At 36.9% G+C, this 24,483-nt stretch overlaps 2 protein-coding genes across 2 annotated transcripts; one reads left to right on the top strand and one right to left on the bottom strand.

The window, feature by feature from the left end:
* Positions 1–1,729: 1,729 nt before the first annotated feature.
* On the top strand, positions 1,730–17,520 carry hltf (helicase-like transcription factor). The gene is given in 26 exon segments (XM_048162564.1): positions 1,730–1,944; positions 2,127–2,246; positions 2,381–2,538; positions 3,774–3,940; positions 4,038–4,171; positions 4,283–4,365; positions 4,974–5,045; positions 5,140–5,331; positions 5,411–5,485; positions 6,290–6,338; positions 6,467–6,577; positions 8,021–8,068; positions 8,168–8,262; positions 8,344–8,391; positions 8,394–8,435; positions 8,539–8,682; positions 9,465–9,603; positions 10,250–10,385; positions 10,473–10,652; positions 10,743–10,855; positions 11,130–11,311; positions 11,736–11,855; positions 12,863–12,975; positions 13,072–13,252; positions 13,390–13,470; positions 16,464–17,520. Coding segments are annotated over 25 exon segments (2,886 nt in total). The 5' UTR covers positions 1,730–1,944; positions 2,127–2,170; the 3' UTR covers positions 16,611–17,520.
* gyg1a (glycogenin 1a) lies at positions 16,861–24,463 on the bottom strand. The gene is made up of 7 exons (XM_048162563.1): positions 24,307–24,463; positions 21,813–21,948; positions 21,487–21,661; positions 21,243–21,405; positions 19,263–19,389; positions 18,387–18,606; positions 16,861–17,877 (listed from the first exon to the last, which is right to left on the bottom strand). The coding sequence occupies exons 1-7, from the start codon at positions 24,311–24,313 to the stop codon at positions 17,710–17,712; spliced, it is 996 nt and encodes a 331-aa protein (XP_048018520.1). The 5' UTR covers positions 24,314–24,463; the 3' UTR covers positions 16,861–17,709.
* Positions 24,464–24,483: the final 20 nt, after the last annotated feature.

The following is a 24,483-nucleotide window of genomic DNA, read 5'->3' as shown; positions in this document are numbered from 1 at the left end:
TAATTTATTTAGTGCTAATAAAATTATTAAAACTATTTGGAGAGAGAGATGTTTAATGTAACAAAATGTCAGTCTTCGTGTGATAGCAAAATATAACTAGGCCTAGACTACTTGTTCTGAGCAGGTGTCAATGAACAGGCTGTAAAACTGTTATCTAAGTTCACACTCATGAAAAACTGAAGCTGATTATCTGATTATCTAACAGCAGTTGTCATTGTTTGTGTCAAACAATTTGTGAATTTGTTGTAACATTAAAACAGGAGATCATGACTTACTCTGTGCTCAAAGTGATGCTCACTCAGAGCTCCAGTGTTTTCCTCTGTGGGTGAACATGGATGATGGTGAACAATTCCAGGATATGCTTTTTTTTCATTGGTTGTTGCGTTAAAATCTTACCCAGATACAATAGTGCTATTTTCTGATTGGCTATTGTGTAGCCTCTTTCTTTTTTTTTGATTGGCTGATAAGTGGCAGGTTCGAGACGCGCTTGATTCCTGCCCGGTTCCATAGAGAGAGCGGCGCGGCCAGATACATTTTGGACGCTGCGGCATATTAAATATATGATAAATAGTTTTTCTGCGTGAGAAATACAATGTGTGGCGGGAGTGCGTGACAAAAGACCGAAATGAGTGACTGTCACGCTCAGTGCGTGACACTTGAGAGCCCTGAAAAAGTATACACTGTATTAATGAAACAAAACCACATAATTGTACTGGACATGTGTGAAATTAATGTGTGGGAAAAAATAAATACGCTGAACCCCAAGTGAATTTACACAAACTGAGAAAGTCAAAAAGTGTTACTTGGTGCCCGCTCTCCCCTACTTTAGAAGCGATGAGAAAATCTTATTTTATTTAACCCTCTACAGCACAGCGTCGCCCTCAGGCAATGGAAAGTTTTCTTAAGCCATATGTTTAGTAATTTTTTTCTTTAAATGATTACAACCAATTAGAAAGGTTGAGAAAGTAGCCTACCATAGAACAGTTCAGTGTTCGGAGTCAATATCAACCACCATTTAAAGGTGGGATGTCCTGTTCTGACACATGGTCACAGGAGCACATGATGTGAGAAGAATGCAATATTATTTGCTTTAGTTATCTTATTTAAAACGTCATGAACAATATGTGTGTGTATGAAGGTGTAGAGAAGCCTTTTGTCAGGTTTTATGAAGTTTTTTTTTTTTTTTTTGCATGTTCAGAAATTCTGTTTTTCTTTTCGTTGCCTCAGGGCAATGTTGTGCGATAAGGGGTACTTTTTGAGAAGGTTTTGGGCAATACCTCACATTGGCAAATAAGAAGTGAAGATGCAAGGTTCCTGGGTGTGCAGGAACATCCAAAGTGATGTGCAAAAATTGTAACATACACCACTATTTCACAGCAGAGAAGAAGTGCTTTTTGAAGTTTCGTACGGAATGAAATCTTATTACATGAAGTACGTTATATGGCATGACACACTACATGATACAGAGCTATAAATGTATCAACTTCAATATATCAATGTCTTTCAAGTGTTTTTCCCTTTTTACTTAATGATTTCTTGAATTTTTATTTTTTTTTATCAATAAAATGTTCCCAAATTAACCAAAAAATGATGTGGAATATATTTTTTTTCATGTGCCATCAACATGTGTGCAGTAGAGGGTTAAAAAGCTAAAGCATTAATATATTCAAAAGATTTGTAGTGACGACAATCGCAAGTCTTTGCTGATTGGTTCACGTGACAGTGGCGTGCGTTCTGAATCTGGCGCCGGAAATAAGCATGCAGTTTCAAAACACTCGCGCCGCTGACAGACGTCACTGAAACAAAACTGGTAGTCAAGAATGACAACTGAACTATAATAAACCTGTATATAAGCACTTCAATATTCATCGCTCATGTAGCATTTGGATTTGGATCAGTTTTACACAGAGCAATCCTTTATCGTACTGGAGTCTTGATCCGGAGGTAAGTGTGGCCTGCAGCTAAACAGTTTAACTTAATCCACGAGAGCGTGTTCGCTTGTTATGAACAGTTCATTACTAATTAGTGTCGTTACTAATAAGTGTCACTAAGTTATATGCAATTAAATGTATTGCCTCTGCTTTATTATACATTCGAATGGCGCTTTGTTTTTGTTTTTTGGTTAGGACCTTGCACAGAGAAGTTTCGTGTTTGTGTTGTTATCGCAGACATGCAGTCAGCAAACATCAGTCCTCGCACTGCTGTTCACCCTCACAGCCCCTCGACCAGCGCCTCGCCACGATACGGTGAAAAACAGCACGTCAATTATGAAATGAATATGATTAATAATCGCCCCTAGCTAACTATAGACTAAACTAAAACCTTGTTGAATTGTTGTCACCCTTTAATATTAATTATGATGCTTGTCATCAAACTTCAGCTCTTATAGACTTCATGGATGTTGGCCGCACAGAGACCATATCCCAAGAAATTGAAAATCTAACAGAAGATGCAGGGCAGGACCTGGAGGCAGAGGAGAGTGTTCAGATTGGATCAATTCAAGGCTCAGTGGTTGGTCTGCGCTACTACACTGGAATGGTATGTGTAGTACAATTTTTTTTTTTTAGTGTCCATAATGTTTAACTAAATTTAAAAGGGTTAAATTTTCAAAATAAATTAGCTAATTACTTGCATACATTCTCTTTTTTGAGGACAAAGTCTGTTTTAATTCATTTTGAGAGACTATTTGGAGGATGACTGCAAAAATGTCAATGTAGTGTAACCGTAAAAACTTTGTACCAAATAATTGAACTTGTTTAAAAAAGGTGAAATTCTCAATAATAAAAAAAAAAACACTTGAAAATAGTTCCATATAGTAGGTTAGTTTATATTACATCTTTAATCAGCATCATAAACTAGGGATATTTGACTAAATTGGCCCCAATAACAGAAAGACGTCAAATGTGTCACTGGTTACACTATTTGACATTTCAATTTAAAATCAAATTTGACAGGCATTACCATAGACACCTATGTAAGCACATGGCCTTGGAAGGAATATTTTAAAAAGTAAATACTCATGTCACATGGTTTTCTTGCACAAATTTGAACAAAATGGCTCCTTTAAAGGTGGTTACACCACCTTGACGCTTGAGGAATTTGACTCCACTCACATGATTCCCCAAATTAATAATAATATTCAGAACAATGTTGTTCCATTTACTTTTATTTACTGAGAATTTATTAAGGATTTCACATTTTTTAAACAAGATTAATTATTTGGTACAAAGTTTTTACGGTTACACCACATTGACGTTTTTGCAATCATCCCCCAAATATTAGAAATTTTAGACTTTGTCCTCAAAAAAGAGAATGTATGCAAGTAATTTGAAATTTTAACCCTTTTAAATGTAACTAAACCATATTGGACACTAAAAAATAGCGTCACATCATTGACCCATATGTAGGGTTTCTAAATGGATCTCATTCCACATTTAACTTGACTAATTCAACTCATCAGAAAAAGTATTGTCCACACAGCTATATTTCTTTTGGGTTGTGTTCCCGGTAACATAATATATAAGAATGCAGTATTATTTATTGCAGTACAACATGGTTTTATATCTTCACCATGAACCGTATTCTCCCGCCATCTGTACCCGCTTAATTCTTCTGACACCCTTATCACCTGACAGGAACAGGCGCACCTGTCTTACCACACAGTGTATATTGCCCTCTAGTGGTTTAAAGCAAAACACAAGAGTAATTCTATTATGGCTCATTCAATCTCATTCAATAACAGGAATATTTTGCGACTGTGACATGTGCTGTAGGTCAATAGAGGAGAGATGGTGTCTTTGGTGAGAGAGCCGCGCAATCCCTATGACCGAAATGCAGTGATGGTTGCCAATGTGTATGGCAGTCAGGTGGGGCACATCAAGAAAGAGCTGGCAGCCCCAATGGCATACATTATGGACAACAACTTGGCCAGGGTGGAAGGGTAATGTAGTTTCTTCTTCTTTATTTTTAAGTAATTTGTTAAGTATTCTACTGATATTGATTGCAACAGATCTCTTCTGTGTTTGATCTCTTAAAAGGGTTGTGCCCTTTGGGAATACTAATAAATTCACAATGCCTGTGATCCTCACATTCTGGGGCAAAGAGGAGAACCGACAAGCTGTGAATAATCAGATGACACGCTATGGTTTCAGACTTGGCACTGACCTCAAAGGTTTTTTTTTTTTTTTTAACAGTGTATGCATGACACATATGGCACTCATTTATTTATTCACTACTTAATGCTGTTTGTAAACACATAATGCTTATGATTTTATTCTCTTAGGAGGTGCTGCACAAACATCTTCCGGTAGAAATCTGCTTGGATTGTCCTCAAAAATAGCTGCCATTCCTTTGACTGTAGAAGAGGTAAAATTATTGCGACAGATGTTGGCTATAATATGTCAAAATAAATTATTGTTATTTTTGTTGTATGCTTTAATATGTTAAAATCTGGATCAATGGTTCTTAGCTTTTTTTTTTTTTTTTTTTTTTTCCTCCTTTTTTACATTGGACCCAACAGAGTACTAACAAACATGGAAAATATTAATAATATTCAAGTAAAATTAAATGAAAAAAAAATAAAAAAATACAAATAACCATAAATATTCTTGTTGCAAATTTATTTAATATAGTATGTATCATACTCTTTTTTTTTTTTTTTTCTTTTCAATGCATAATTTAGTTTTATCGGATGCATACCTGTTGACATCAACAACAAATAAAATGGAAAGCTTTTTGTCTTTCCATTTAAAAGGCAATAAGTCTGCTTATTTTGCTGTTTTAGCCATGCCTGTTTATATGATTAGTTGCATTTAGTATTATTTATTATTAATTTAGCATGGTTCCTTGCCATTTATGACCAAATTGTGCTGCAATGCACCAGTTGAGAAACATAAGTCTATATGTTTGATGCTTTTTGTATAACTTTTTTAAAATTGCTAATAAAACTTTATTTTTATGTCATGTCATATCAGCTAAAAAATGCCTTTGACAAGCTCTTTGATGATTTGATGGAGGATAAAACCAGAGAAATGGAGCCAGCAGAGGTTAGCAGAGACAGAAAGAACGCAGCTCTTTTTTTACTGTCAATCTCATCCATCAGTCACTTACAGATGTCTGTGTTAATGTCTGCCCGTACAGGCAGTGTGCACTCCTCTGCTCCCACATCAAAAGCAGGCGCTCTCATGGATGACCTCTCGTGAAAACAGCAACGATCTGCCCCCGTTCTGGGAGGAGAAGAATGGCCTTTACTTTAACGTTCTCACAAACTTTGCAGTGAAGGAAAGGCCAGAGAAAGTGCTTGGTGGGATTTTGGCTGATGACATGGGGCTGGTGAGATGATCTTAGACTTGTTCTTATAGTGCTCAATATAAGTACTACAAGTAATCAGAACTTTAATGCTGTGTTTCAGGGCAAAACCCTCACCACCATTGCCTTAATTGTCTCTAATTTCCACAATGGGAAACCTCTGCCACTGGAACAATGTGTAAGATGCAGATGAAATTATTTCTTAAACAGATAAAGCATGTGTGTAAATGACAAACAAAAAGTTTTGTTGATATAATTAATTTAACTGATTACTGTATATGGAAGCTTGTTTCCGCCACTGAATAAAAACAAAAAAGATAATTGCGACTTTTTCTCTCACAATTCTGACTTTTTTTACTCTCAATTGCGAGTTTACATCTCCCAATTCTGACTTTATTACACGAAATTGCAAGTTATAGTCATAATTGCGATATAAACTCACAATTGTGAGTTTGTATCTCACAATTCTGACTTTTTTTCTCAGAATTGCGAGTTTATATCTTGCAATTCTGACTTTATAACATGCAATTATGAGTCAAAATTGTGAGATATAAACTCGCAATTCAGTCTTCTTTTCCGCTCAGAATTGGACTTTATAACTCGCAATTGCGAGGAAAAAAGTCAGAATTGCGAGTTATTTTTATAGTTGTTTATAATGCGCAATTGTGAGTTTATAACTCGCAATTCTGACTTTATTTCTCGCAATTGTGTGAAAAAAAAAATAAAAAAGGTTATTGTGAGTGTGTGTATATATATATATATATATATATATATATATATATATATATATATATATATATATATATATATATATATATATATATAAACTCGCAGTTCTGAGAAAAGAAGACAGAATTGTGAGATAAAATGTCGCAATTACCTTTTTTATTTTTTATTTAGAGGAAACAAGCTTCCATGACTAACCTTGCATGTATTTTAGCCAGAATTTAATGATGAACATATCAAAAATACAAATTTTCAGGAAGGATCTTCCATGCCTTCTACTACCAGAAAGAAAGCAGCCTCAAAAGGTAAAAACTGTCACAAATGTTATACATTTTTAAAACTGCACTTCATCCTAAAGTGAAGTCGCTACATTTGTAGTAGAATAGTGACACACACACAGACACACAAATTATATATTTTTTTTTATTTACAGAGAAAAGTGGAAACCGTGAAGAGGAACCTGTGGGGTTGTCCCCATTGAAAAGACAGCATGATCATATTGTCATTGTTGACTCCGATGATGAAGATGCACCTCAGAAGAAAGGTTGGTTTCATCAAACTCTTGATGCAGTGTACAAATGTCTGGGGTTGGTAAGATTTTTTTTAAATATTTTTGAGAGAAGTCTATTATGCTCACCAAGGATCCATTTATTTGTTAAAAAATGCAGTTAAACAGAAATATTATTGCAATTTAAAATAACTGTTTTCTATTTTAATACAATTTAAATTGCAGTTTATTCCTGTGATAGCAAAGCTGTCCACTACAGCCTTCAGTGTCACATGATCCTTCAGAAATCATTCTAATATGTTGATTTGAGCTCAAGTAACATATAAAAATAATAATTCTTATTATTATCAATGTTGAAAACAGTTGTGCTGCTATCATAATTTTTTTCAGGATTCTTTGATTATAAAGAACTGCATTTGTTTGAATTTTTATAGCAATTTAATAGTATTTTTTGAGCAATTTAATGCATTTTTGTTTAATTTCTTTCCAAAAGACTTTTAAACAGTAGTATAATTCACTTTGCATAAAAGCGTCTGCCAAATACATAAATGTAAATGTTAAAGGTGCCCAAGAATGCTTTTTCACAAGATGTAATATAAGTCTAAGGTGTCCCCTGAATGTGTCTGTGAAGTTTCAGCTCAAAATACCCCATAGATTTTTTTAAATAAATTTTTTTAACTGCCTATTTTGGGGCATCATTAACTATGCACTGATTTTTTCAGCGCGCCGCCCCTTTAATTCGCGTGCTCCCTGCCACACGAGCACTCTATTATATTATAAAGTATTTATTTTGATGTTTATATTTGATTCTCTATGAGTTTGAGGCTGTGCTCCGTGGCTAACAGCTAATGCTACACTGTTGGAGAGATTTATAAAGAATGAAGTTGTGTTTATGAATTATACAGACTGCAAGTGTTTAAAAATGAAAATAGCGACGGCTCTTGTCTCCGTGAATTCAGTAAGAAACGATGGTAACTTTAACCACATTTAACAGTACATTAGCAACATGCTAACGAAACATTTAGATAGACAATTTACAAATATCACTAAAAATATCATGCTATCATGGATCATGTCAGTTATTATTGCTTCATCTGCCATTTTCGCTGTTGTTCTTGTTTACCTAGTCTGTTGATTCACCTTTGCAGATCCAGACGTTACTGGCTGCCCTTGTCTAATGCCTTTCATAATGTTGGGAACATGGGCTGGCATATGCAAATATTGGGGCGTACACCCCGACTGTTACGTAACAGTCTGTGTTATGTTGAGATCCGCGTGTTTTCCGGAAGTCTTTTAAACAAATGAGATTTACATAAGAAAGAGAAAGCAATGGAGTTTGAAACTCAATGTATGTCTTTTCCATGTACTGAACTCTTGTTATTCAACTATGCCAAAGTAAATTCAAATTTTGAATCTAGGGCACCTTTAATAGTATTTGTTAATTTTGTTTTTGTCTCACACTTTTTTTTTTTTTTATAGCAAAAACCACAAAGAAAACTGCTAAAAAGTCTGCTAACACCAAGAAAGGTACCCTTACTTCCTGTCCTTTATTTTTTAGGCAAAATTAAAGCAGATTTGTTAGATATATTTTCAATCACGACTTTGTTCTTGTTCTTTCGTACACAGGAGTGGTTCTGCTGGATGATGTAGACTTTGCTGCCGCTCTGGGTGCAGTTCCTCACAGGCTGTGCCTGCAAAAAAGTGTGCGAAGAAGAGTTCTGGTGGGTGTAACATTAATGACCATTTCTTCATTATGGTAATGAGAGTTTTACAGGAATCAGTCTGGTTTCTGTGGGTTGTAGGCACTGGTAGGGGCCCATCTGGAGCCAGTGGGGGCTCAGGGGCCAGAGCCACTTTGATTGTATGTCCTCTGTCTGTCCTTAGTAACTGGCTGGTGAGTGTTGAAAATCTGCCCACCAAATATTTTTTTTTTTTTTTTTTTTTTTTGCAATGTCATAAACTCGCATTGCTCTCGTTTGTACTTCATATCCTTTCAGGACCAGTTTGAGCAACATATCCGAGCAAATGTCACATTGAAAGTGTACCTGTACTACGGCGCTGAGCGCAGCCGATCTGTCAGCCTTCTGTCTGGGCAAGATGTGGTTCTCACAACATACAATGTGCTTTCATCAGATTTTGGAGTGAGTGAATTTAAAACACAGTCCTGCTGTTTTTGCTGCTATGATGTTGTCATTACGTGATGCTGAGCCATGCTGGGGGTTTGACGTGTGAATTTTTTTAAATTATAAAAATAAAATCAATTTGCCATAAAATCTTGGCAGAGAGCTATTTGCACTAAGTTAGATAGTATTTACACAAATATTTTTAGTGTGTGAAATAGTAGTTAGATGCTACTTCTACTAGTGGTAGAAGCTATTTGCGTTATTACATTATAAAACGGTATGCAAATTCAGTGTATATTTTTTAAAACGATTCTATCATTCCATATTGGATCTGCTGATCTGTATAAGTGGCCTTGAAGGTCCAGGAAGGAAGCCACGGTAAGAATATGAGCTGCACACGTCATAGCCGATATACCAGTCCATCCGATCAATGAGAGGACACCACATCCCATTTCATTTATAAGCCTATACATGTTAAACACTTTATTCCTACTATTGAATTCAAATTAGGCACTTTATTTCCACTTTTTAATATTTTCTTAATTTCTTATTTAAAATGATGGGATTGGGACTGGTAAAAGAGGGATTTGAATCTAAAAGCATTAAAAGCTAAATTCAACGTCCTTACTCTTCTTGACACTGTCCCAGTTATTGGCTTCATTGTTTTGTCATTTTGTCTGGCTGAACTAGACACTAGTTGGCGGAGTAAGTGTAAATAGCCTCTGCCAACAAGATGGGTGTAAGTAGACAAAACTTGGACAAATGGTGAAATAAAAAAAGTAACTTTGAACCCCCTGCAGAATAAAGCCAGCAGTCCTCTGCACCAAGTGAACTGGCTGAGGGTGGTGCTGGATGAGGGTCACGTCGTCAGAAACCCTACTGCACTTCAGAGCAAAGCTGTACTGGAGCTCCAGTCAGAGCGCAGGTGGATCCTGTCTGGTGCGTTTGCTTAGGTTACATCATTACTCTGTTAAAGTCTCAATCCTGGATTATTTCATCATTTGCATTGTTTTAACTGTAAATATTACCAAAAGGACATATCCTAAAAATGAAAATTCTATCATTAATTACTCACTCTCATGTCGTTCCAAACTCGTAAGACCTCCGTTCATCTTTGGAACACAAATTAAGATATTTTTCTGATAGAGTGCAACATCACTTTCACTATTAAAACCTGGAAGCGCTGCACTGTTTACAACATCAACAGCGACGGTAGGAGAATGACAGGGAAGATAAGAAATTGTTGAATAAATTAATTATTTTTGTTTGCTTTTTGTGTACAAAGTATTCTCGTCGCTTACTAACATTAAGGTTGAACCACTGTAGTCACGTTGACTATTTTAACGATGTCTTTACTACATTTCTGGGCCTTGAAAGTGTTAATAACGTTGTAGTCTTTTGAAGGTCAGAAAGCTCTCGGATTTCATCAAAAATATCTTAATTTGTGTTCCAAAGATGAACGAAGGTCTTACGGGTTTGTAACAACATGAGGGTGAATAATTAATGACAGAATTTTCATTTTTGGGTGAACTAACCCTTTAATGCCTATAAAGTCAATGTCAATCATGTCTATTTTTACCTTCAGGAACTCCCATTCAGAACTCCCTAAAGGATCTGTACATGCTGCTGTCCTTTTTGAAGCTGAAGCCTTTTGATGTGAAGGAGTGGTGGAACAGAATAATTCAGAGACCTGTGACCATGGGCGACAGATTTGGACTAAAGTATTTTAACAATAGCTGTGTCCCAAATCGCATACTTTCAATGTATTGAATTGAATGAACTTCTCTATATCGTATAACTGTTATCAGGAACTTGCAAGCGCTGGTAAAGGGGATCACACTGAGGCGCACTAAGAACAGTAAAGTGGCTGGGCGCATGGTGGTGCAGTTACCCGCAAGGAGAGTGTTTGTGCAGCATGTGACTCTCTCTGAGGAAGAGAGGGAGGAGTATGAACAGGTCAAGCGGGAGGGCAGAAACATTGTTGGCAGGTGGGAACACTTTTGCTATTTGAATAGCATCGATATTACATAAAGGTTTAAAATCAGACAAAAAAAAACTATTTTTATTTATCTTTACAGATATTTTCAAGAGGGAACAGTCATGACAAACTATGCCGACGTGCTGGCCATCCTGGTCCGTCTGAGGCAGTGCTGCTGTCACCCAAGTCTTGTGGGAAAATACACAGTTGCAGGTATAAATTAGAGATTAGACAGTCACTGATTACATTCAATTAAATGTTATTTAATTAAAATAAATTTATACTAATAATTAAAATATTTTATATTAAATTAAAATGATAAATTAAAATTAAATTACATTTTATTAGATATACATTTTTAATATTAAATTAAAAATAAAATTGCTGTTACATTAAATTAAATTATTATTAAATAGATTCTAAGCTTTAACTACAATGCCATATCAGCAGCACCCTTATCATTTGTGTTGTGATGGATCTGTGTTAGGTGATCCTGGGACCCCCAGTGAGCTGCGGGAGCGTCTCATCAATAAGATCACATTGGTGCTGAACTCTGGCTCAGACGAAGAGTGCGCCATCTGTTTAGACTCCCTACGTCAGCCTGTCATCACCTACTGCGCTCATGTGTATTGCAGGCCCTGCATCTGTGAGGTCATTCACTCAGAGAAGGTCAGCATTACTTCAGCATCTCCAATTGTTGCTGAAGACTCCTGTATTGGATTGTCTAGGGCTGTCGCAATTCCTCTAATATATTTGAGTACTCTATTTAAAAAAAAATCCTTGATTGTAATTTGCCCGTGTCGATTAAGCAGAAATGAAATGTTCAAGCATTTCAATTGTAAAGAAGTGGCAAAATATTAAATATTAAGTGAACATTTATATTAAATTTATATTTAATTTTAACATTGTTGTTCAATAAAACCATATGATTACTTGCTTTTGATACTTTATCTGAACCAGTAATTAATGCTTCATTTTTGTTATTGTTCACTTAGCTCTGTTACCACAAAAAAAAGAACAGTATTACTCAATTACCAAAATAAACATTAGTGACAGCCCTAGTATTGTCGTATCTATTGTTCCTGTCTCACAGGAGCAGGCCAGGTGTCCCCTGTGTCGTGCTCAGATCAGGACTAAAGAACTGGTGGAGTATCCTGGAGAAGAAGTGGAGGCTCATTCAGCAACTGGGGAGAATTGGCGATCAAGTTCCAAAGTAACTTCAACATTTATGCATCTTAGGCTGTTTTTTTTTTTTTTCACGTGATGTTTATGGTTGGGTCAATCTGAAATTGGACGTAACTCAAAGGGAACTATATAATTGTGTTCATTAATAGTTTACTTGCTACTAAAGCCCAAAGTATACTTCTGATGTCTGCATACTGAGGTCATTTTCGTCATCAGTTTGTGTGCAGACCAATTTTTGTGTCCGTGCGGATGGTGTGCATACAACAGCGCATGTGCGAGTGATTTGAGTGCTCACAGCCAAAGGAGTATACTTTGAAAGGCTTGTGGACTTCATTGTTTTCAAATAATTAAACTGTTTACAGATATTTCAAATAAATGCTGCTCGATTCATCAAAGAATCATGAAAAATGTATCACGGGTTAAACGTAAGTATTAAGCAGCACAACACTGATTAATAAGAAATGTTTGTTGAGCAAAAAAATCAGCATATTAGAATGATTTCTGAAGGATCATCTGACACTAAAGACAGAAAATTCAGCTTTGCTATCTCAGGAATAAGTTACATTTTACAACATATTCAAATAGAAAACGGTTATTTTAAATTTGTAATATTTCACAATATTACTGTTTTTATTGTATTTTGATCAAATAAACAGCCTTGGTGAGCATAAGACTTTTTTTAAAACATTAAAAAAATTTTTTTTTTTTTTTACCAATCCCCAATCTTTGAACAGTGGTGTAATAATTTACCTTTTTATATTTTTTAACCTTGCTTTCAAGGTTGCATACAGCCCAAAATTGCAGAAAATTCAGTGGACGGACACATAATGGGCATAATTTTGCTTTTTTGTCAAAAATAAATGAATGAGAAATTGCTTCAATAAGGCATTTAAAGAATTACTGTCCTTCAGGGCTTTCATAGTGCTTAGAAAGATGAGTAAACATTAACACTTGAGTTTCTTAAGAGTCTAAAGAGACATTTGTGTTGGTCATTATGAGCAGCCATTTTTCAATAAACTGCATTTCTTTATGTAGGTGGATGCTTTGATGAGCAACCTGTTGAAACTTCGCAATGAAGACCCCACTGTGAAGAGTCTTGTGGTCTCTCAGTTTACCAGGTTTCTGGATCTTTTAGAGGTTCCCTTGAGGTACAGTTTTCATCCCTGTGGCTACTTTAAACTACTACATACTGAAAAAAAGTAGCCGTTAGTAGTTTAGTGTGCTGACTCTGCTGCTGTCTGCAGGGAATATGGATTCTCTTTCACTCGGCTGGACGGCTCTATGAATCAGAAGATCCGAGCAAAGGCCATTCAGGACTTTCAAGACTCCTCTTCAGGAAGCCCTACCATAATGTTACTGTCACTCAAAGCTGGAGGGGTTGGGATTAATCTAACCGCTGCTTCCCATGTCTTTATGATGGATCCAGTGAGTTGAATTCTCCCAGGATAGTGTTTGCCACTAGGTGGCAGTAATGTTCTGGTTTGATTCTGTGGAGAATTAATAGAAGCTTACAAACTCAAAGAGCTCATTTGTTTTTGTTTTTTTTCCTACTATTTGTTCAGGCCTGGAATCCTGCAGCAGAAGATCAGTGTGTTGACAGATGTCATAGATTGGGCCAGAGTAGAGATGTGGTGATCACTAAGGTACAGTCTGATTTATGCCATGGCAGGCACACAGAGGAATGTTAGCGGCTGATCCCAATGGCTATTATTGCACGCCTAGCGTTTTTTTCCTCAGTGGTAACACGGTGCCAACAAATGCAACAACATGATGTTAAAGGGTTCCTTATTAGCTCATGGCTACAACTCTTAACAATAATGAGGGATCCAGATTCCAGATTTACTACAATGGTCACAATTTAAGCATTTAAAAAAAAAAAAAAAAAAACTAGCTATACAGTTGGAGAATACTGTTATATTTTAGGGTGTGATGTTTCCTGAACCAGTATTAAAGGGATAGTTCACCCTAAAATTAAAATTGTAATTTTTCACCCTATAGTTCCAAACCTGTATGAAGAATATTAGTAACCAAACAGTTTTGCAGACCATTGACTTTCATTGTATAGACAGAAAAAGAAAGAAAAAAAACACCACCAGAAAACATTTCTCAATCTTCCACAGAAGAAAATAAGTAATACAGGTTTGGAATGCCGTGAGGGTGACTATACAATGGCAGTTCTCTTCTTTTTTTTTTTTTGGTTAACCATCCTGTAACGAGGTCAGATGTGGGAAGAAGGAGGCGGGAACCGGCGAACGTTGAACAAAACTTTAATACCAAAATAAACAAAGAACAAAACGAAAGTAATGCCGGCAGACCCTCGCGGACGTCTGCCGGCCACACAAACATAATAAAACATAACATAAAGTCCAGGCCTGGTCCTCTCTCGTCCTTCGCTGATGTCGCTCCTCCTTTTATGCCTCCGGAGCTCCTCCGTGAGAGACTCGAGGCCGGCACGCCTCGCAGGTGACGCTCATTATCACTCGCGTCACCGGCCTCGCTCCGTTCCCTCACGGCTCTCGCCCGCCCTGCTCGTCACACATCCCTTTTAGCATATTTTTTTTGTTGCAAATACTAATAACAGTGAGCAGTGAAGCCTGATTAGACTTGTGAACAGTTTCCCTAACAAATCACTTAACAAGCGAGTTAGTGGCTTGAATCAGACCATTCTCTCAATTGATTTCATTGTCAAACTGGGAGTCATTTTTATATATAAATTCAAATTATATAAGATTGAACTAAGAACCATGATTTAAGTTTGTAACTATCATTAAACATCTGAATTAACAATGTGACAAGCAAAATCCACATTCAGTTCTGTTGTAAATGATATTGTAATGTAGTATACATAGGCCAAATTGTAAGGTTGGATTGACTAAAACTCAGTGATATTTTAAAAACAATCAGTCTACATTTGACTTTCAATCAGGAATAAAGAAGGACATTTACTTGGCACATCAGGATTATCAGACCAACAGTATCAAATTAAAACAAATTTATACTAAATACACCTTGGTAAATTTATAGTTACATAAACGAACATGTTTATCCAGCGGTTAAAGGCAGGGTAGGCAAAAAAATGTATAAAAAACTTTTTTTCAAAATTTGTTTAAACTTTATTTATATATCAATACATAATTAAAATGTAAGTACTCTGAAAAAGAAAGTATAAAAATCGAGTGTCTGTAGACCTCTCACGACTGTTTTAAAGACAGCTCATTATTTCCATTCACTCCACCCCTCCCTTCTGGGCTCCTTCCAAAGCCACGCCCCCAAAACGCATGAACGTGTGACTCCGACCACTGAGCTGGAAGACGCATTATTTACCTGAGACGAGCGGAGAGGAAGGAGCACAGTGCATGTAGTGACATCATGTCAGAATCACATGTAATAAAAATAACTTTATAATTATGAAGATAAACAAGATGTATTTTAGTACTCACTATCAAGCTAGCATATTGATATTGGTAAAGTTTAAAATATATATTTTTTGAATCGCTAACGAGCTAGTTATCTATAAGGCAAAGCTAAAAACAGGTTGCATGATACACGTTTTTCCATTACCATCATTTACACTGTGATGAAGATGAATTTCGTGTAAGATTCATAACATATACGTTGTTCTACAGATCAACAGAGTAACATACACTCAAATATCAACTCACAACTGCATTGCAGACACAAAATAATAACACACACATACAACAAAGTGTGTACGACACACACAGATACAAGATAAAGACATCAGTAAACATAGGTAGAGAATATAAAAACAAAACAAAGGCGAAAAAAACGTGCAGGTAAACTTACAGGTGAACATGGTAAAAGACTTAGACAGAGGGTAAAATTATGCACAATTCAACACTATAGCTATCATTATTTATCGTCTCTACTACGGCTCGCTAAGTAATGTTATGTTAGCTATATTACGCAGCTACGTGTGCTAATGACACATGCTTCATGAAAAAATAAACAAAAAATATGTATGATCAAAATACAAAAAGAAAGATTTACCTGTCCAGCAGAAATAAAGCCATCAAGGAGTCACTTTTCAGCCCCTTGAGTTCCCTCAGTTCTCGCCATCGCTGGAAAGCCACGCCGATATTAACTCGCGTTTTATTTCTTTGTTTATCCAAAGACTTTTTGTTCATTGCCTTTTCTTGTACTGTTACTGTCTTCCTTTTTTTGCCTGGTTTGCCTTCACTAACTGCATAGGCCGGTACTGTGAATTTAGCTTGCTGTTTCTCTGCCATTGTTTTGGTATTCCTAGGATCCATGCCTCTTGGATTCCCCAAATCAAACGTGTGCGCGCAAGTGGGCAGGTCATGTGTGGCAAAAGGGTGGTTGCCATGGTTGCGAGAGAGTGACAGCCGCCTAAGCCAATCCTATGTTTCGTCCCGGATGGAAATAATGAGCTGTGTTTAATACAGATTAAACGGTCTAGAGTCACTCGATTTTTATACTCTTTTTATCAGAGTTCTTACATTTTAATTATGCATGTATATATATAGAAAGTTTAAACAAATTTGGAACAAAATTTCTTACCTACCCTGCCTTTAAGGGTTTATATTAGGTAATCAGATCAAGAAAGTAAAAACAAAAGAAAATCAATCTCTTTTGTGTCTTCTGTTGTGTTTAGTTTATTGTGAAAGACTCTGTGGAGGAGAACATGGTGAAGATTCAGAAGAAGAAGCAGGAACTTGTGGAGAAAGCTTTCGGAGCGAAAAACTCACAGGACCTAAAACAGGCACGGATAGATGAGATCCGAACCCTCATGGAGATTTAGTTTTACCAAGCTAACTTTACTTCAGTTCATTCATTTCAGATTATTTACTTGGATTAAAAAAAAAAAAAAAAAAAGCTTTTTTTTTTTTTTTTTTTACACTTTTTTGCTAATTGTTCAGTAAGGTCTGTATAACTTGTTCTAAACAATGTTTGTCAGTATGGTTGTTCAAACCATTTTCGTTACATTAAACACCATGCATTCAGTCTTTCTTTTTGCATGAAAACTGGTTTTAACCACAGTAAATTGGGACTTGTGTTACTGGTTCTTTATTTCAGGTGTTACAGGTGGGTGGCAGAGTTACAGGCAAGTTACAAACTAGTTATCTACAGTTACAGCATTAACAGTAGTAACTAAGTGTTGCAAAACCCTTGTGCCTTATCCCTGCTACAGCAAGTGACTACCCAGTAGGCAAGAGCGGAGTGACCATGGTTCATACAATAAGTTGAAGTTTATCAGAGCTCGTAATGATGATTTAAGCGAGTTGGCAGCACACAATGTGTCTTGTAAACACTTGCAAAGGCGGTCATTAGATGTTTAATATTGAATGTGGAGTGGTGTACAGTATATCTGGGATGCTGAAGTCATTTACAAGGTTTGGTATTGTTTTGTTTGCTGTATGTTTCTCATTTTTTTCCATAAATGTTTCTGATCTTCACAAACACATGAAAGGCAAATAAGAGGTAAAGCCTGTAAGGTTGTAAGACTATTTATATTACGGTATCTTGAATAATAAAAAGACAACTAGTGTCTTGTTAAGTGAGATCAGAAACAATGCCTGAATTGTGTCACGTCTTCTCTGGAAATGAGGCAAGTGACATTGCGTCATTCGAATAACTGTTGCAATCACAGTGTGTAAGAGATTGAGTAGTTGAGCTGCATAGATGATCTGGGCAGTGTTTCCCAAAAGCATCGTAAGCTTAAGTCGATTGTAGTTCCATTGCCACCAATGGAGCTACGATCAACTTGGGCATACAGTGCTTTTGGGAAACGCTACCCTGGACTGGTATAAAAATCATAGGTGTTTTTTTTTATTTTTTATGTTATTTTATGTCCTGTACATACCCCAGTACAAAACTAATGATCTGTTCCCAAGTGCCTCTCACTTTAGGAAGGAATCTAGCCTTTTCTCTATGTTGTCAAAAGAGTCCACTCCCATGTAGTCAGCTTGGCCCTGTTCCCATTTCTGTTTCCGCTCCTGAGATGACATCGGAGGTGGAGGGGGATGATGGGATATGTGCATCTCAGCCACATCAACGTGAATATCACTCTGAGGGGGGAAAAATCACAAACAATAGAAATTTAATTATAAAATAAATACATTATTAGTAACCTTATAACAGATATAAGGGATTTAATAACTTCCCTAGTAATGTGGCACAACTTAAACACAAAAAGTGGAACAAATCAGACGATTTTAAAATATGACAATTAGCATTTAATAATTTAGCATAAAAATCAGGTTACTTCATTATTTCTCTTCTGCACAGTAGAAGGTAGCAAATGCATTATATATATATATATGCATATGCATGCATGCATGCGCCTTTTTTATGTTAGTCTTTATCTTATAAAAATGTAATTATATTTATACAATCCAATAAATTCCAAATGGATATACAGGAGTTCCAATTTAAAAAAAAAAAAAAAAAAAAAAAAAAAAAAAAAATTTTTTCCTCAAACATTAATTTGACTTGAAATCATACATTTTAACCACAATACTGGCCAAAAACCACCTATATGATGATCAATGTGCCAGTTTTTAGCAGTGGAGCTTACCTCTGTGCATCCGGAAAGGAAGGGCTGGTCACCATATTCCTCCTTCATGAGGGGCAATACTGAAGAACAGAAAAGCTCCCACCATTGTATCATGTAGTTGGGGTGCATGTCAGAAGCATCCTGGGACTGTCCCTTTATTGTTTTACTTGTGGTGTCATAACTGTAATCCCATGGTTTGACTTTGCCAAGGAAATGAACAACCTTGGCATCACGGCCGTATCTAAGGGAATAAGGAATGATCAGATCGTTACCGGCAAAATGACAAGGATTCGGAAATCCCCAAACACCGGCCAACCGGAAGTGCTAAAGCGGGACCTGCCAGTTATAATGCACGTTTGTTCAACACACTCATTTAACGATCCTAAAAATGGCCTCCTAGGAACTTCTAAATTTAATAAAGCCAAAGTTAGTCTTGAGTATGCAAGGTATTTGTCAGTTTGTGGCATACAGGTAAAAACTGCATTTAAATTAGATCCTGATGGGAGCCTGACTAACCACAGTACGTGTTGCTAATGGAAAAAAGATCATGTAACAAACTATTCAAAATGACATTTAGGCTCTGTGTAAAGACCCTAAAATAGCCCCACTATTTTTGGTGGGCAGTATGTATTTGGAGGAAGATGAAGTGCAAAGCCAAGAACAGAAAGGATTTCTGGTGCTGGCTTCATCTCTTGTTACAATGTTGCTGTGTGATTTGGCTTTCATTTGACCTTGGCACAGCTAATTACAAATACATAACATCTCCAAGCAAACCTAACATTCACAGAAAACATCTAGAACAAATGAAGTCAACATGTGTAGAACAGAGTAACCCATCGGTTTGAACACCAACTTCCAAAACCCTTTGAGAATTCTAGCATGTTAAATCTCACTCACTGCTTGAATGCTGGGAGATAGGTGTAGATGGCGATGCTGCTTAGGTTGTAGATGAAAGGAAGGTGTTTTGAAATGTCTGCCGTTGCCCAATCACTGAAGAAGCTGTTGAGAACACCCTGATCCCCACCTGATGACAAGACAAACAAACTCAATTACAAATAGCACAGACAACACTTAACTGTGGAAAATATGAAAAAATATTTACAGAAGGTTGTAATCTTCCCTAAACAGATGAAGCAATTAGAAGATTGCTACAGGACAAACTTGCTTTGCTGTTAGTTTAACCTTGTCACTTGGGTTTTCAAAGGGTATATCAGCAAAGAAAAGTGACCTCAGACCAGCTGACCTCAGATTATCAGTGAACATGAGACTCATGTTACATATGAAAAGCACATGATGTCCTATACATGACTATGACTGAGAACATGTTAAATGGATAGTTCAATTCCCTTTGCCACCCTCATGTCATTCAAAACTCATAACTTTCGTTTTTTTTCCTGCAAAACACAAATTAAGACATTTTTGAATGAAGCTTAAAGGGTTAGTTTACCCAAAAATGAAATTTCTGTCATTTATTACTCACCCTCATGTCGTTCCACACCCGTAAGACCTTTGTTCATCTTCAGAACACAAATTAAAATATTTTTGAGGAAATCCCTCAGCTTTCTGGCCTCCGATAAACTGCATGTATGTCATAATTAATGACAGCATTTTCATTTTTGAGTAAAATAACCCTTTTAAGATGTATGTCCCTCCATTGAAAGTCCACATAACCAAAACTTTGACGTAAATAAGGGAATCCATATGAATTATTGAGTGGTTTAATCAAAGTCTTCTGACAAGAAAGTGTGGAAATAAGATTTTCTAAAAAAGAAAACATGATAAAACGGAAGCTCAAACATTCTTGCTTGGATTAAACTGTTCGATTCATACGTTTATTCTTTTTACGGTCTCTTTATGAACTTTTTGAAGAACCAAGTTTTGGTTACATGGACTTACAACGGAAAGACAAAAAATAAAAATCTCATGATTCATTAAAACATCCTCATTTCTGTTTCAAAGACAAATGAAAGTTATATGGGTTTGGAACAACATTAGGGAGAGTAAATGACAATTTTCATTTTTAGGTAAACTTTCCATCAGAACTTTCAGAAATAAGCCATAGGATGTAAAGTAATTGTGGCTGGAACTAATCAATCACACTACAAGAACCCTCTGTATGTTGTGCTATATATAAACAGAAAGATAAAATCATGATGCAACTGTGCTTTAAAAAAAAAAAAAGCTGAGTGACACAGAGATAAAACAGAAATACGATAGCCTCCAAGACCTTCAAAACAGACCTGCTGATAACTTCTGAGGCTCAATTCTTTGTTCAAGATTAGGTCTCCAACTAAAAAGCAAACCATAGATGAAGAGTCCTTTTTGTTAGTCTTTTTGTTAATTTGGGTTAGACATAGAAGCACAGAAACATTGATGAAGTGACAAATACTGTATCTTCGATAGCTAGCTAAATAAATGCATATACCTGCGTTTGCACATAATCAGGTATTAACTCTGAGGGTTCCTGAGAATCAAAACTACAGCCAAAGTGAATTAGTAGGAGTCTCTCATAAGAGGCCTTTGTTTACTTCATCCTACACAGAGCCTAGAAATAACTCCCTCAGGTGGAGTGGTGCACCCAAAAAAGAAGAAAAAAATCACAGAGCCACCTTGTGTTCAGCCTACACTGATAAAGAACTCAGTCATTGCCATGTTGCGCTCTAGCAAGTTTGCGCAACTCTTGCACAGCCCAAGATTTAAATATCTTATACAAGTTGTAATGTTGGAGTGGGACCATTTCCCCCCTAATGAATTCCTAAGTATATGGTTCAACTTATATTCCAAAACATTATGCAGTACAGTTTTGCAAACCTCAACTTAAATACAGGAATATTAAAATATCTTTAACAAATATAACAAGACTAAAGAGTGACTCACCATCAAAGCTGCCATTCTCTGAGCAGTAGGTGAGAAGCTTCCCATACGTCTCATTGGAGGGGCGGAAGACGAACACACCAGAGTTGAAGCAATCAGGCCAGCCGGGATCTGGTGCAGCAGAGAGCTCCTCTCGCTCAAATAACTCATCTATGTTAGACAAAACCTGGTGGCAAGAGGGAACACTTAAAAATCCCTCAAATACATCATGAAAACATCACTACCGGCACTGAGAGGCAGCACTCACTAGAGTATCTGCATCCATAAACACGCATTTGGAGTATTCTGTAAGAGTCCAGCAGTGGAGTTTGGTAAAGGTGACGCCCAGGTCAGGTCTTTTCATCATGGCCAAGTGTGCAGCATCCCCACTGTCCAGCACATCCACCAGCCTGACCTCATCATAGACTTTACGAAGCACTGCTCTGAAATGTAGCACACAGAGTACAAAGTGAGGCCGACTGATCTATAGATAACACTCTATATTGTGGACAACAACAAATAGTGACAGAAAACAAAGCAGTCGAAAACCCATTTACTTGTGCTGTGCTACAGTACAAAACACAAACACTCTACCTGGAGGGTTCTGAGACATGGGGGCCAATCAGGGCCACTAGTTTCCTTGATGTGTTGTGGTTCCTCAAGGACTTGCCAAGTACCATTGCTCCTTTGGCATATTTGTCAGTTGTAGCAAGGGTGACAAAAGCCTGGTCTGCATTAAACACAAAAACACCCAATACCATCATTACTTATGCATTCCAATACATATAATGTCTTTATAAAAGAAGATGCAAAAAAATCCACCTTATTTTTCAAATAAAGTGTGGGCCATTTTTAACCTAGAAGTGCCTGACACTGGAAGCTTTGCAAATCCGTTTGTTTTAGCTGTACAAAACGGTCCATTGTGCCGCTTGATGTTGCAAACTGGTATTTGCGATATTTTAAAGGTGCAATGTGTAAAATTTGGAAGGATCTATTGACAGAAATGCAATATAATACATAACTATGTTTTCAGTGGTGTATAAAGACCTTACATAATGAACCGTTATGTTTTTATTACCTTAGAATGAGCCATTTCTATCACACAGGTCCCCTTACATGTCACGTCGCCATTATGCGCCGGCATGTTTCTACAGCAGCCCAAAACGGACAAACACTCTACAGAGTGCGATTAGTCACTATGTTGTTCTTCTAAATCGTTTGTGTTTTTAGAGGCAGCTTGCATCGTCACTACGTTGAATACGCACAAAATAGTAGTAGCCTGGTCTATTAGAAGCAGAGACCTTTCTTTATTAAAAGAAGAAACCTTATTGCATCACACAAGCGACATGTCGGCCAGACGGCCACCGTAGCTTCTACGAAAGGGAGGGGTGCGAGGGGTGCGCGCCGTTATTTGCAGTTCACAACCTCACCGCTAGATGCCTCTAAAATGTACACACTGCACCTTTAAGTTATCATAATCATCGTAGCCCAAATAGTTTTATCATTTACTGCACTTTGTTATGCTTTGTGCTACTTAAAGTCAGCATGAAAGAATTTGATTAGAAATTGAATCAGAAATTGATTGGATCACTGTGGTTTGCTAATCTGATGAACATGACAAATTGCCCCGCCCATGCGCCAGTGAACAACATCAGAGGAGAGGAGATATTAAGGGGAAGTTATTTTGTTTGAGGGCATGTGAATTAAAAAAAAAATGATGTGCATGGATAAATTATAAGTAATAAACAAAACAAAAAACGAGAATTGTCCATTTTGATTTAATTTTGAATTTAATGAATCGGGAGGCTAGGGCTGCATCCGAAATCGCATACTTCTCTACTAATATAGTAGGTGAAAAACGGTATGTGACAAAAATAGTATGTCCAAATTTACAGTGTTCATAAAAATATGAATAATAATAATAAAAAAGTAGGCAAAAAGTACCCGGATGACACACTTTCTCCGACGAGATTCTGAAGTGTACATATGATGGACAATTTACTATCCCATGAGGTGACGGGAGAGGATTTGTGAATGGCAGTAAAGCGACGCAACTGAGGCTGGTAGGTCACGTGATAAGGGCAACATGGCGAATGTAGTATGTACAGATTACATTCATACTATATAGAACGTACATTTTTAGCGTTCTTTAAGTAACTACTTATTTAAAATAAGTACCTACTCAAGAGAGTATGCGATTTCGGACGCAGCTTAGTATTGAAAATGTGAATACAACAGTTAGCTCAAATCCTTTTGGTTGGCCAAGCTTCATTCCAAGAAGGCGGATATTAATGTAACAGCACTGGGACTTTTCTGTTGTATCACTCCTCTTGACAAAGTTTTTTCAGACCAGCTTATGTGAGGGTGCGGAGTGAAACGAATTTTGAAAGTCACAACGTACATGTTTTAATGGTTTCCAATAGTAACAAGAAACCACAAAACCCGGAGTAGAGCTGGAGCTGAACGATAACAAACCGTTTTGAGCGGAGATGAAATATTTTGCGTTGCTCCACTCGTTTTGTATTTTCAACAGAAGGCACTAAACAGGGGTGGAGAATAAGGTCCATAATTGTCACATATGCTGTTATTTTGTGTGCCAATCAATGACTACCGCATAACAATATTTGCATTAATTTAAAAACAACGTAACTTATGCACTAGCGCATGATAGATAAACTGATTGCAATGCATCAGAGCGAAGGAAAAAGCTCTTTTAGTACCGTTTTCGCTGTGATAGATACTCTCTTCACTGCAGCACTGAACTCAAACGGATCGAAGTGACAAACTAACGGCAGCTCTTCCTGCATGACAGGCCAACGGCTGCTCGCACTACTGCGTACGAGACGCGACTAGGCCGTTTACGCAATAGAGCAGACTCTAAACTGTTAATATCGTCAAATATTACAGGACAACACAGTCTAACGTTACACAACGCCGAAATGAAATTTAAGCTCCAATATCCAACGAGTCCTGCGACCTTTGAGGAAGCGCGTGTTTGGGCTGTACGCATGCAACTTGCGCAAACGCAACTGTAATTTACTTCATTTTACAGGCATAGATGATGTATGACGTCAATAATGTTTCCTACCTGCCATGACTCACGTAACAGCCAGACCAAACCGGATAGAAGTGCTCCGTTAGAAACGCTGGGAAAGAAGCTGTACGTGTCTGACAGAGGATTTATACTAGTGACATGACTTTACATGGTCACATGACCCTTGACAACAGACACGCCCCCCACACTTAACACTCTCCACATTCAGTT

The sequence above is a fragment of the Megalobrama amblycephala genome, linkage group LG17, assembly GCF_018812025.1.
Source record: "Megalobrama amblycephala isolate DHTTF-2021 linkage group LG17, ASM1881202v1, whole genome shotgun sequence".
NCBI lineage: Eukaryota > Metazoa > Chordata > Actinopteri > Cypriniformes > Xenocyprididae > Megalobrama > Megalobrama amblycephala.
The sequence above is the reverse complement of the archived record's forward strand: the minus strand, read 5'-3'. Positions and strand labels throughout refer to the sequence as shown.